The sequence below is a fragment of the Opisthocomus hoazin genome, chromosome 6, assembly GCF_030867145.1.
Source record: "Opisthocomus hoazin isolate bOpiHoa1 chromosome 6, bOpiHoa1.hap1, whole genome shotgun sequence".
NCBI lineage: Eukaryota > Metazoa > Chordata > Aves > Opisthocomiformes > Opisthocomidae > Opisthocomus > Opisthocomus hoazin.
Window position 1 is genome coordinate 25,309,576 of NC_134419.1, and position 12,249 is coordinate 25,321,824.

Genomic DNA, 12,249 nt, shown 5'->3' on the forward strand with positions numbered 1-12,249 from the left:
TAGATTATGCCTTTATTTTGCAGCTTTCATCCTGCAAGCTTTTTGCTTGGAACTTCATGAGGCCAAAGAATACTTACAAGGGTAAATTACTTGAATTTTCCAACAGAAAAGAGAGTGTTGGTTTTTGTTAAACCTCTGTTGCTTTCTTGTCTGTCTGCAGGAATTGCCATGTGTATGTAGAAGGCTTTGGCTCTGGCTTTAAGTTCTTGATTGACACTTCCTGCTTGGTAGGAGTAGCGTTATGCTTTTACATCAGCTGCAAATAGTTATGAGTTATTAACTGACTGTGAGACTTCAAACCAAGCATCTTGTGTTCCCTTTGCAGAAACGCAGCTGAATGGAGCTTAAAGGGCCAGAGATGAGAAAACCTGAACACGTTTCTGAAGGTGTCTGACAGTGACCTCCTTACCTTACCTCCTTACCTTAATAGAAAGAAGAGTTTTTCAACAGAAGCTTAGGATATCTTTAGTCCAATTTATTAATGTACTAACTGGAACTGTGTTCTGACAACAATTCTCCATAGTAAAGTACTTCCCCTGCTACAGAACAGTATTAGTTTCTCTACTGATAATGCAACTCAATGGAGGAAAGTAATGTTTTGATAAGCATGCGTGAAGATCGTTGCTTTCATGTGCGATACAGGTAAGACTATATTACTTTTTGTATGGATGAGTAAGTGCTGTTAATACTAGAAAACTAAACAAGTTGCAACGAATAGTTTGGTATCTCTGTTACTAGTGTTACTGAAACTGAAAGCTAAGATCACTTTCTTTTTTGCTTTTCTTGAATTTTGAGCTACGAAAATTCGCTTTTGTTTTATAGTAGCTTATATGAATATGGTTAATGATTGTATAGTATTGGAACTGTGTGCGGTTGCAGAATAGTGCATGATTGTCTGCAATTCTTTGCATTTGTGATAGAATGATATGAAGTATGGTCTCTGCGTGGTAACATCTGCTCTCTCTGCTTTTAGCTTTTGGGCTGCATGTGCAAATTGTTGAGTTTTATCTGCTAAAGTTCTCTGTACTTGTCCCATTATTGTTTCTATGAATGACAAATTTTTAGGTGTGCTGTCATCCAGAGCAGTGTTTTCCCTGCCTAAAATAAAGAGATTTGATTGATAGATAAAAACTGCTTTGACACCTTGGACTAAAAAAGTACTGTTATTGCAAGTCAAGAGGGTTTGTCATTTCCCTTCTGAGAGTTTTTATAATTTTTTTGCTGGAACCCCCTTTACAGATGTGGGACAACAAGCTAGCGTTGCAGGCTCCCTCTAATGAACCTGAACAATGGAAGCGTTGTGCAGTGCATGGGGTTTGGAAGGGTAAATCTTGCAGCTCATTTAACAGGAAGGGACAGTGGAACACTGGCATGATTGTTTTAAAAACACATAAAAAACCATGATTCTTGTTGTCTGCTCCCCCCACCCTCTCCTCTGTTCATCCTTGCTGTGGAGACCTTTTCCTTGGTAGCTAACAGGAACAAAGTGCTAGCCTTATTTGTAAGACGGCACATGCTACGGCTTAAAATTAATTCTGAAAACATTCTGACAGTGTTAGATTGCTGCTAGATTGGCCTGCACTTCCATTTCATAGCAGTACAGTGTTAGTTCTGCTTAGCAGTGCAGTCAGCAGGCGGAGCTTTTTCATGGTCAGTAGGGAGAAAATTGGCAAATAGACTGTAGTTTTACTCTCTGCTCTCTTTATTTTGCTAAAATCTTGATATGGTGGCTTTGACAGCAGGAATCCTTAAGTGAGTGAGCGTGATATTTCTTCTGTCCTAAGTGTTTCCTGAACGCATCTAACTCCCCACATTCCTGTAACTTGCTTACCCACGCTGCTGCTGCTGCTGCTGCTCGTAGTCCTCCCCACGCGACTACAGGAGATACTTCCTCACCTTCTGATGAAGGCAGGAGCTGTTCGGGGTACTATTACGGAAGCAAGTGGATGAAGCAAGCGGCACAGCCAGTCGTCTGGTTTAAATTGACAAGCCAAAAATAACTTCAGAAAAACTGGCAAGCACAGACAGGGCAAAATGTCTTGCTGCTTTATGCTGTATTCCAGTACAGACTGATTAACAACAAAAATGTTAATGGCCTTATTAAACCTTTCTGTAAGAACTGTAATCTGATGAACACTTAAAAAGCATCAAGCCATAATCCTTTAAATTTTTTTAAAATATGAAACTTTTCTAAAACTTAAGAGAAATTGCAAATTAATTCAGTATATTGAATTGGAAATTTATCATGATTTAATAGCTATAATTTGGAAAGATTTTATCTGGTTGTAGTTTAAAATTTAACACAGGAAAGAATAGGTCATAAATTACTGAGAGTGGTGGTGTTATTTATCAGTATTTAAAATTTTTTGCCTAGAGGTATTGGCTAACCTTTATTTGTTTTTTATTTATTTATTATTATTTTTATTTATTTATTTACAAACTGAAGCACAGGAAGTTCCGTCTGAACATGAGGAAGAACTTCTTCCCTCTGAGGCTGACAGAGCACTGGAACAGGCTGCCCAGGCAGGTTGTGGAGTCTCCTTCTCTGGAGATATTCAAGACCTGCCTGGACAAGGTCCTGTGCAGCCTGCTGTAGGTGACCCTGCTTTGGCAGGGGGGTTGGACTAGATGACCCACAGAGGTCCCTTCTAACCCCGAACATTCTGTGATTCTGTTCTTAGACTGCTTTTTCCTTCCCACTGGTATTCCAGTAGAACTGGCTTTAAAAAGAAGCTGGTGGCCCACTCCCAAGGCAAGGCTTTGCTACGAGTCTGTTTATTACTGTGCAAGCTGTATCTTTCTCCCCACTGTTGCTGACCAATATGACTTTAGCAGCTATAGAAATGCTTATGCAGGTGGAAGGAAACTATTCTTTATTCTTATGTTGTGTAGTGATGGAAAATAAAATCCTGATGTTTTAGATCACTAGTAAGTGATTCATAGAATAAATACTTGTAGAACTCGCTTGTTTTGGCCTGCTAAACTCATACACCAAAGCCTTGTAACTGCTTTTACCTTGACGGGAGCAAAAGAACCCAAAATTCAGGTGTGTGGTTTCTCTGTGTGTGTGTGGTGCTTTGTTTCTAAGTTTGCCATCAAACTTAGTTTGACTAAACACAGTCTTGCAGTGGAAGTGTAGTTAGGTGGTTTGGAGTGGTCAGTGCGGTATGCTTCTGCATTATGTACAGAAACCAAGAACAAGGGCAGGAATCGGGAATAGTGTGTGATCTTTATTGTAGGATGCTGTCGCATTAGTAATTTTATGTATCTGAATTAGAGATATAATGGGGGGGTGTTGTTCTGTGTCTAGGTACGTTATGTGTATTGACATGTTTCATGGCAAATTGCATGGCAGCCTCGTTCCCCCTCAACAGCAAAACATCCTCTTAGTGGGAATTGAGTGGAGTAAAACTAAATTAATTGTGTTTAGAGATTGCAGTAATCAATGAGTCTTCCTGTCTCCTCCTGTTGCCTTATTTCTTACCAGTTTTCTGTTCTTTATGGTGAGATGTGAGAAAAACAGCGAGTTCAAAAGAGAATGTGAAGAAGATCAGAGAAGAACAATGAGGAGAAAAAAAAAAAAGCCGTCGAGGGAGGGGGAAAAAAAAGAAAAAGCCGGCGGGGGGGAAAGAAAGAAAGGGAGCCAGGCAAGATGAAAAGCTTAGAAGGACAGATAAGGATGAGGTAGTTTTACAAATGAGAAATTATTCAGGAGAGGCCAACCTTTCAGAGAACAGGTCCAGGCAACTATAAGCAGGATAAAAAAGCGAAGCGCTGTGTGAGTATTTGCGCAGTAATATCTAGAAGAACATTATCCTGTTTAGCAGGAACAGAATTTCATTAGAAGTACGGAGATGAATGGGCCTTGTTCTTGTCTCTGGGGATTCAATGTGTCTTTTGTTTAGCCATTGGGTGTTGAATAAATAAGTAATTCAATTCAGCCCTGGGAACAGAGAAAGTAATTTCATATTCTCCTTGTAACTATTTAATGACTTCCTAAAACATTGATAACCTAGCCTTGTCTAGTCTACCGACATGGTATTTAACCATTAGTAGTGACAGTTAAAGCGTTCCTAAGAGGGGATGTTTTTTTGACTGGAGAACACCTATGTAAGCCTTAAAAAAAAAAAAAAAAAGTGTTAATTTTCATAACAGTCCTTTAAGTAATGGAGGAAGGAAAGCCCCAAACCTCTTCCGAGTCCAGTTTTGGTAGTTCATGGATAAGCCTAGCAAACTTTTAAAATAACTGAATTATTTCATAGCTCTTATATAACATGAATAAAAAATTAATACTGGGTACAGGCAACTGTGGAGATAAATATTTCATTTTCTCTGTTCTTTTTTTTATACCTTATTTAGACTTTTAAATTGTAGAAGGTCGGTAAGAATGGATCCAAATGGAATTATAGCTTTAGTTTGCTGTACAGATTCTAGCAACCTGTTAACACAACCTTTGTACAAAGTTGCACTCGAGTAGTGTTAAATTGTGGATTCTTTTTTACTCAAACAATTACTAATTCCCATTCTCATTTACTTCCTGTAATTCTAGTTGAATTGAAACACTCTGTAATAACAGCTAATTTTCATCAGCCTGGGGTATAAGCCTTAGCTTCGTAGTTAGTTATGTCCTGTTTGAAAAAACTCCAAATCTTTCATTTTATAGGTCATATTAAGTCTGAGGTTGTAAAGGCAAAAGATTCTGTTTCAAGTTCCTTGATGAAGTGGTAATGCTGCCTTGGCATTTGGCAGTATTTGCCATAGTGTGAATTTCATTGAATGCAGTATATCAGGAAAATTACCGGTCTGTAGCATTCTCTAATATTGTCTTTATACCTTTTTAAACTGTGCCTTGTCTTCATTGATTTGGTGGTTGATGCATCCCAGTTGCAAATTAACACATGATTTTTTTCTTAATGGGATAAATTCACTTACAGAACTGGAGTTCAGTATATCCTTTTGACTATTATGTCACATACACATTGTGCTGAAAGCTCTACCCTTTTTAGCCATTCAGGCTAAAAATCTAAAGACGTGAATGTGATTGTGTAATGATCTAAATCTTTGCACTAAGGAACACCATATTTTCCAGCCATCACTTTAATTGGACATGTCAGTTAACATGAGGTGCCCGGAGAGAACCTCTTTGGATAGGATTAAGATTACCCAATGAAGTGTTTTAAGTCTTAAACCTTCAGTTGCTGATGGTGTAATCATTTCTGCCTCGTACTTAACTGTACTTAATCATTTCTGCCTTTTTCTGTCTTATATTCAACACGTGCGCAATGTCATAAAATCTAGGCTGCGTGTTCTAGCAAATAGGAGTGCTTTAGCTTCTCTGAGCAGAGCTTCCAAACCTAAAAATACTGCATGTGTTATGGATATCCACCCTGAGAAGTGGGGCCTGGGAAGAACTTCATGCCTGAGTTATCATTTGCTGTCTGCATCTTTACCAACTACCAAGCAGACAGTATTTTTAATTGCCAAAGTTGAATATGTCTGTCATCTCGCTGTGCTTAAGCTGTGGAATGTCGAAGACCAACAGGTATGGTACTGTTTTGTGTTGGTAGCTTATTTGACTTACGATCCGAATTCTTCTAGCTCTCTTGAAAGTCCTTGGATTTCTCAAAAATATTTCCTCCTTGCTCAGATTTGAGTAGAATGTTGTGTAACCTATTTTTTTCCGATTTAGACTAAATAAAGAAATGTAAACATTGCAGGTATGTTAGATATTTCATCACTACGTCTTGTCAAAACAGCTGTCTTCTGGTGTTGCCATTAAAATAACTTCTGGAAAAGCCAACATTTGATTGTTGCTATTACCAATCTGTGCATCTGAAGGGAAACAGTTTTAGGAATAGGATTCTAAATGGTTTCTTCTTACAACAAGGTAAATATCAAATGACGACATAGCAATGATAACTTTAACTACACCACATGTTCTGGTTTGGAGTGCAAGCCCTTGTACTTACTGTATAATCCATCTTGAAGAAAAATTCAAAACAATTTATAAATTTACAGAGTTGATGTCCACCTTTTGGCAATATTAGCACACGGTTTTTGAACGCTTACAGAATGTCTTTCACTGAGTTTTCTTTTAAAAAAAATCTTTTTAAAGTAGAATGATGTTTTTGCGAGCCTTTAAAATGCATGTATCTTGAAAAAAATAGAGAACCATATGGCTTCAAGATCAAGAGCTGAAGCTGTCTTCCTTCTCATCCTCCTCTCCCCTACCTCTCTTGCATCTCGGAACTGGAAAGTAGGAAATGTTTGTATATAATCATTAACACTTATTGAAATGTTACCTTTTGCATGCCTGAATTCATAGCAGCAAAATACATATAAATGTTTTTTGGCAGCTGCAGTTCTCTAACACCTTCTTTGTTCATTGTTCAAAATGTAATCTTCTGCAAATTCTGCTATAAATTCATTCATGAATATCATCTTTACTGCTCGCACCTGCAAGATTACACAATTATTTGCTCATAATAATAAAAAATATTCCAGTGTGTTCTGGAATGATGGCCTCTCCATTAAGTAACTTGAATTCAGATACATTTTGTCATTAATTCAATCTATATCTTTTTTCTTTATACTCTGAGAATTTTCATAGTAGTGCCACAATAGGAAATTATAAAGTGCCAGGAAGTATTGAATTACATAGGAAACAACTTTGGGAAAAAGTCATGGTCTTTGATACACAGGAATATTTGAATTTTAATGTTTTTTTCCAGACATTTTGCAGGTAACTATGGTATCAGCCTAAAAATAAAAGTGCTTACGTTTGTCAAAATCCGAATTTGCCAATGACAGCTTGATTTCTAGGTCACTTTTCTGAAATGATCTATGTGATGAAAACTCTGCATTTTTGAATCCTACAGGTGCTCTGTATGGACAAAGCAGTGTTTGGATTATTTCCCTGAGACTTAAAAGAAAGGAAAAAAAAAAAGTTGAGGCCATTTGTTCTAATGTTATGCTTGTTCATCACCATTGAAGTTGCAATTTCCATGTCGGTGTTAGTTTCTGTAATATTATAGTGCAGAGCTCATTGTTTGTACTGTGGTGCTGACTCCCTGCCCTAAACAGAGACCCTCTGAGTAAAATGGCCTCTTCAGAACTCCGGGTATTGGGCAAAGTACTGCATTTAGAGTGACTGCTTTTCTTTTTACTTACATTGCGCAGGATGGAGGCTTCCTGCCTAGAGCTGGCTTTGGAAGGTGAGCGCCTGTGTAAAGCAGGAGATTGCCGAGCTGGTGTGTCTTTCTTTGAAGCAGCTGTTCAGGTTGGAACTGAAGATTTAAAAACACTCAGTGCTATTTACAGCCAGTTAGGCAATGCCTATTTCTACTTGCATGAGTATGCAAAGGCCTTGGAATACCATCACCATGATTTAACTCTTGCAAGGTAATCTTGTGACTTTCTTTAACCATGTTTTCCATTTCATCCCATTCTTGTGGAGACGAGCAGTTGGCTCTCCATTTTCCTACCAAACCCTGCTTTTAATACCAGATAATGAGTGAATGTGGTGATGGCAGAGGGCCTGGGGCTCTGGCGGGTAACTTGATTGCCCTTTAACTGGGGAACTAACACCCATTCTGGCACCATAATCCTAGTACTGACCGAGGCCACACCAGGTTTGTGGGTAATTAACCACTTCTTTAAATCCACCCTTTCTGTACCCTTTCCTGTATCTAAAACTCAGTCTTTCTGGTTCTCCAGAATGTTTAACTGGCTCTCTTGTTTACTAGACAGAACTCATTCATGTTTCTCTGTGTAAAATTCATATTATATTCCGATATCTATGCATTTCTTACGCCATTTATGCATCTGGCTTTCAATGATTTGGTACAGATCCAATAATAATCCACAAGCACAAATCTGTTCTTCCCCTTGCCTTAGCCTGCTCAAGTGCTGTAACCTTGTGGGAACTTGCTTGGTTGTGTTCTTCCCCAAGTATCACAGTCTGAGTGGTTCCGTGGCAGTCTTTTGCCTTCGTCTCATTTAGAATCTAGAAATGTAGTATTACCTCTGAGCTTCCTGGGAGACTGGTATATCTTGTAAATAATATAAAACTAAGATAGTCACGGAAAATGCAGAAACAGTGAAACCTTTCTTTCTAATGCTGGGACTGTCTTTCCACATAGTCATTAAGAATTTTCTCTTGACTCTCTTCAAGAAGTGCGGGTTTTGGCTTTTTTCTTTTTTTAGTGTTAAGTAATACCATGAATACTAGCAGGTGCACAAACAGCACCAGCAAAATTCAGTGTCTGTAACCACAGACTGAACAATGTTTATATGAGTGCATTTTAGATATAAAATGAGCTAAATACATATGCTGCACTTACATGGTTGTAATCTCTTTTAAAAAATTCTTCTAATTGCCTACCATACATTGATCATCTGCTTGGTTTCAAATTACACACTATTTACTGGGTGCTTTATTCCTGTAATTTTAGGACAATTGGAGATCTACTGGGAGAAGCTAAAGCTAGTGGGAATCTGGGCAACACTTTAAAGGTGCTTGGGAATTTTGAAGAAGCTATTGTTTGTTGTCAAAGACATCTGGATATTTCCAGGGAGCTTAACGACAAGGTAAGAATTGCCTAGGAATCTGGAAGTTAACTGCTAATAGGTGTTACTGAACCCTGTTGCGTTGGTAATAAGTACGCCACCATTCAGAGGAGCTGAATACTGAATATTCAATTATTTCTTCCAGAAAGTAAGAATCTGTTAGTTGTGAGATGGTTCTTTGCACCTGGAAGACTACAGATCCAGATTAATAAATATTAATGTTCTAATATTAATATCCTGTTTTTTTGTGTTTTTTTTTAAATTTAGTTTTTAATGATAATTGGCCTCAAGAATTATTATGTATCTTGCACCTCAAAAGGAAGTAGTATGCAAAACAATTTGATTGAAGGATGTGACTGGGTGGGAGTAAGGTGGGTGTATAAGAACATGTTCAGAATGGGCAGAGCATGTGTTGACAATGAGTTAACAAACTTTTTTCCCCATCTGTGGATTGTTGTTGTGATACAAGACTTGGAAGCATAAAATTTTAATGCCTTACTTTTCGTTTAGGTTGGAGAAGCAAGAGCACTGTATAATCTGGGAAATGTGTATCACTCTAAAGGGAAAAAAGTAGCTAGTGCTGGGACTCATGATCCAGGGGAACTTCCAGATGATGTGAAGAATGCTTTACAAAAAGCTGCAAATTATTATGAGTAAGTAGTGGCTTTAAATGTTGGGGATTGAGAGGATATGACCACCTGGTTCGTTAGAATATTGGGAGATTTATGGTGTCATGAACTAACCTGTGGCACGCTGCTATTCAGAACAGTGGTAGCTGTCGATTTTTTCCCTTTTAAACTGGAGAGTGCACTATTTCTTTGTTATGCCCTCATTTTTAGCATACCTCTTATATTGCCTGCTAAGTCCTTCCCTTATGTTAGAATCCAGTAGTGCTCTTCAAACCAGACTGAGACAACAATAGGACCTCAGTGTACTTGTATATAAGGTAGCTCCACACCTAGAAGTGAGCATGCCAACTTGAGTAAGAATGCATTTAAGTTCAGAATCTTACAGGAAAGGTTTCCTACTCAGTGAAAGATTTCTGGCTGCATAAAGACCATTAAAATAGGCCAAAGTAGAATACTTCTACCTTTTCCTTTATATAAATGGAATTTTTTTTTTAACTATTATTTATACAACTGTGAGAAAAAAACTCTTAAAAGTCACTGTTCTTCCCCTTCTTGCTTCTCTCAAAACAGGGAAAACCTGACAATAGTAACAGAGCTGGGTGATAGAGCAGCACAAGGACGTGCCTTTGGAAACCTGGGAAACACACACTACCTTCTGGGCAACTTCAGGAGCGCAGTTTTAGCCCATGAACAGGTACAACAATGTGCTAGTAAGGAGTTGTGTTCTAGCAGAATATCACTGGTTGCTCCTGATCTGAAGTACATGTATTGTGCTGGGTCTTATTGCAAGCTTTTTAATGCAAGTTTTAAATCTTAATGGCACAGCTTCAAGTTTGGCTGTTCTTTGCAGGCATTGCTGGCCTAAAGAACAGATACAGAGGCATGATGGAAATACTAGGAGCATGCATGTCTGTATGCAAATGTATGTTACGAAGTACAAATTGAGTAAATAACGCAATCATTTCACATTTTTAAGCGTCTCCTAATTGCAAAAGAATTTGGTGATAGATCGGCAGAAAGAAGAGCATACAGCAATCTTGGAAACGCCTACATATTCCTGGGTGAATTTGAAACCGCTTCTGAATACTACAAGTTAGTTGATTGCTTATAATTTATACCTCTTCTTGTGCAGTTTACTTCTGCTGTGCCTGGTACTTTAGCTCACTGTAGAATAGCCATCTCTTCAAAATATAGAGAAGACCTGCTTTTGTTTAGCAAATACAACATTTTTCCTAGTTGTTTTAATTTTTCTGGCTCTTTCAAGGGAGGGGCGACATTAATATTTTTGGCGTTTTAACTTTTTTGTTACTTTAAATATATTATTCTCAGCACTGTAGACATCTTTCTGTTGATAGGCATTCATTCCCCTTTATTCTAGAACCAAGCATTACTGTCTTAGCTCTTAGCAAGCTCTGGAATGATCTGAGTAACTTTCATACGCCTGAGATGGGTCGCTGTCTGTGGTACACTCAGTACCTGAGACAGGTGGTGCACGTCAACATGATTTTACATATTTAGTCTGTATTTTCAATCGAGATCTTTTCCTGATCTCTGCACCACTAAGCAGTTGCTGCTGTCAGTCGGGGAAAATACAAGCTCGGCAAAGATACAGTATAGGTGTTATTAGCGTCTTGCGTGGATTTCGGAGCTTGCCTGTGTTTTTGGAAAAGGGAAAAAAAGCCTCAATACCGAGCAGATTCCTCTTGGCACTCAAATTCTTCTTACCCAGCAGGGGCAGGCTGCTTGGTGGTTATAGGTCTGTCTTGCTCATGTTGATGGAGAATATACAGCATTTACTGTAATGCTGGTGCTGAACTGTTTTGTTTGGCATGCTGCCAGGAAACCTGCTATAAATTAGTGATGAGGCAATAAATTAACATTTGAAGATGCTGTTTGAGGGATCAGTCTGCTCTCTAATAAAGTAAATGGAAATAGGTTGCAGTGGAGAGTTTACAAGACAGTAATTTATTAGCAGCTAATTTGCTAGCCCAGTGTCCTAATTTGTGTTATTTGTACAATTGATTTTTAGTTGCAAAAGCATACTTTTTCAAACCTTTGACTTCCAGTCCTTTTTGAGGTGACTTAACCCTTTCTTTCAGGAGGACGTTACAGCTGGCTCGCCAGCTTAAAGACAGAGCTGTGGAAGCACAGGCGTGCTACAGCCTTGGGAACACATACACTTTGCTTCAAGACTATGAAAAAGCAATTGATTATCATGTGAAACACCTTGTGATTGCTCAGGAATTAAATGATAAGTAAGCCCTAAAAGATTGTTTAATATATGTATGACACACAAACCAAACCCTGTTACCTCGAACGCTGCTGTTGTCGCTCTGTATATGACAGCTGAATTAATGTGAATTCCCTACAGTGCTGGGCTCCGGTTTTCACATAGGAAAAAAAATTACTCATGAAGGTACTGCAGCTAATGAGTGTGAGATGTAAGAGGAATTGATGAATGACTGTCTCTACATCGTCTTCTGCCAGCATCTTCTTTGTACTTAAAGTAGAGCAGATCTTTGTCTTTCATTACTTCTTCGTAATCATTTTGCATACCTTCACAAGAATACGTCTCCTACTTTTCCACAAATTAAGAATATGGGAAGAGGTGAGGAAAGAAAGGAGAATACTACAGTAGCAAGTAATGCTTATTTTATAATCATGATTTCTAAGGCCTTTTTTATAACATTGGGTGCAACTAAAATTTTTTACAACTTTTAAATGCACTTCTTCTAACTCAATAAGCAGAATATATGAAGAACAATAAGGCATGCAATCTCAGGAAAAGCAAAGTAGGTTATAAAATGTTCCATGCTTGCAAAACTGAGTGACTTATGTTTGCTGTGAGCTTAAGAATTGAAATTTTTATTAGAGTTGCTCATATTTATGGTTATACCCAGATCACACTCCCTTAAATACAATACTTAACGTATTGGTGTTGGAATGGTTTCTGATGACAGCCTTCATTTTTCTTGGCACAGCAGTCCTACTGTGGCAATATTGTGAAAACCTGACCCCTAGTGTTCAGCGAGTAAAGGTGTAATTGAAAACG

The 12,249-nt window shown here is 38.1% G+C and overlaps 1 protein-coding gene across 2 annotated transcripts in view; it reads left to right on the forward strand.

Annotated features, from left to right (window-relative positions):
• The window catches only part of GPSM2 (G protein signaling modulator 2), a 31,551-nt gene that overhangs the window by 12,126 nt on the left and 7,176 nt on the right, over positions 1-12,249 (forward strand). For both annotated transcript variants that reach the window (XM_075422278.1, XM_075422279.1), the window contains exons 2-8: positions 326-642; positions 7,180-7,401; positions 8,454-8,589; positions 9,079-9,221; positions 9,768-9,891; positions 10,174-10,289; positions 11,297-11,452. In XM_075422278.1, the coding sequence (XP_075278393.1) occupies positions 581-642; positions 7,180-7,401; positions 8,454-8,589; positions 9,079-9,221; positions 9,768-9,891; positions 10,174-10,289; positions 11,297-11,452 (959 nt within the window). In that variant the 5' untranslated portion in view covers positions 326-580. The remainder of the gene's footprint in view (positions 1-325; positions 643-7,179; positions 7,402-8,453; positions 8,590-9,078; positions 9,222-9,767; positions 9,892-10,173; positions 10,290-11,296; positions 11,453-12,249) is intronic.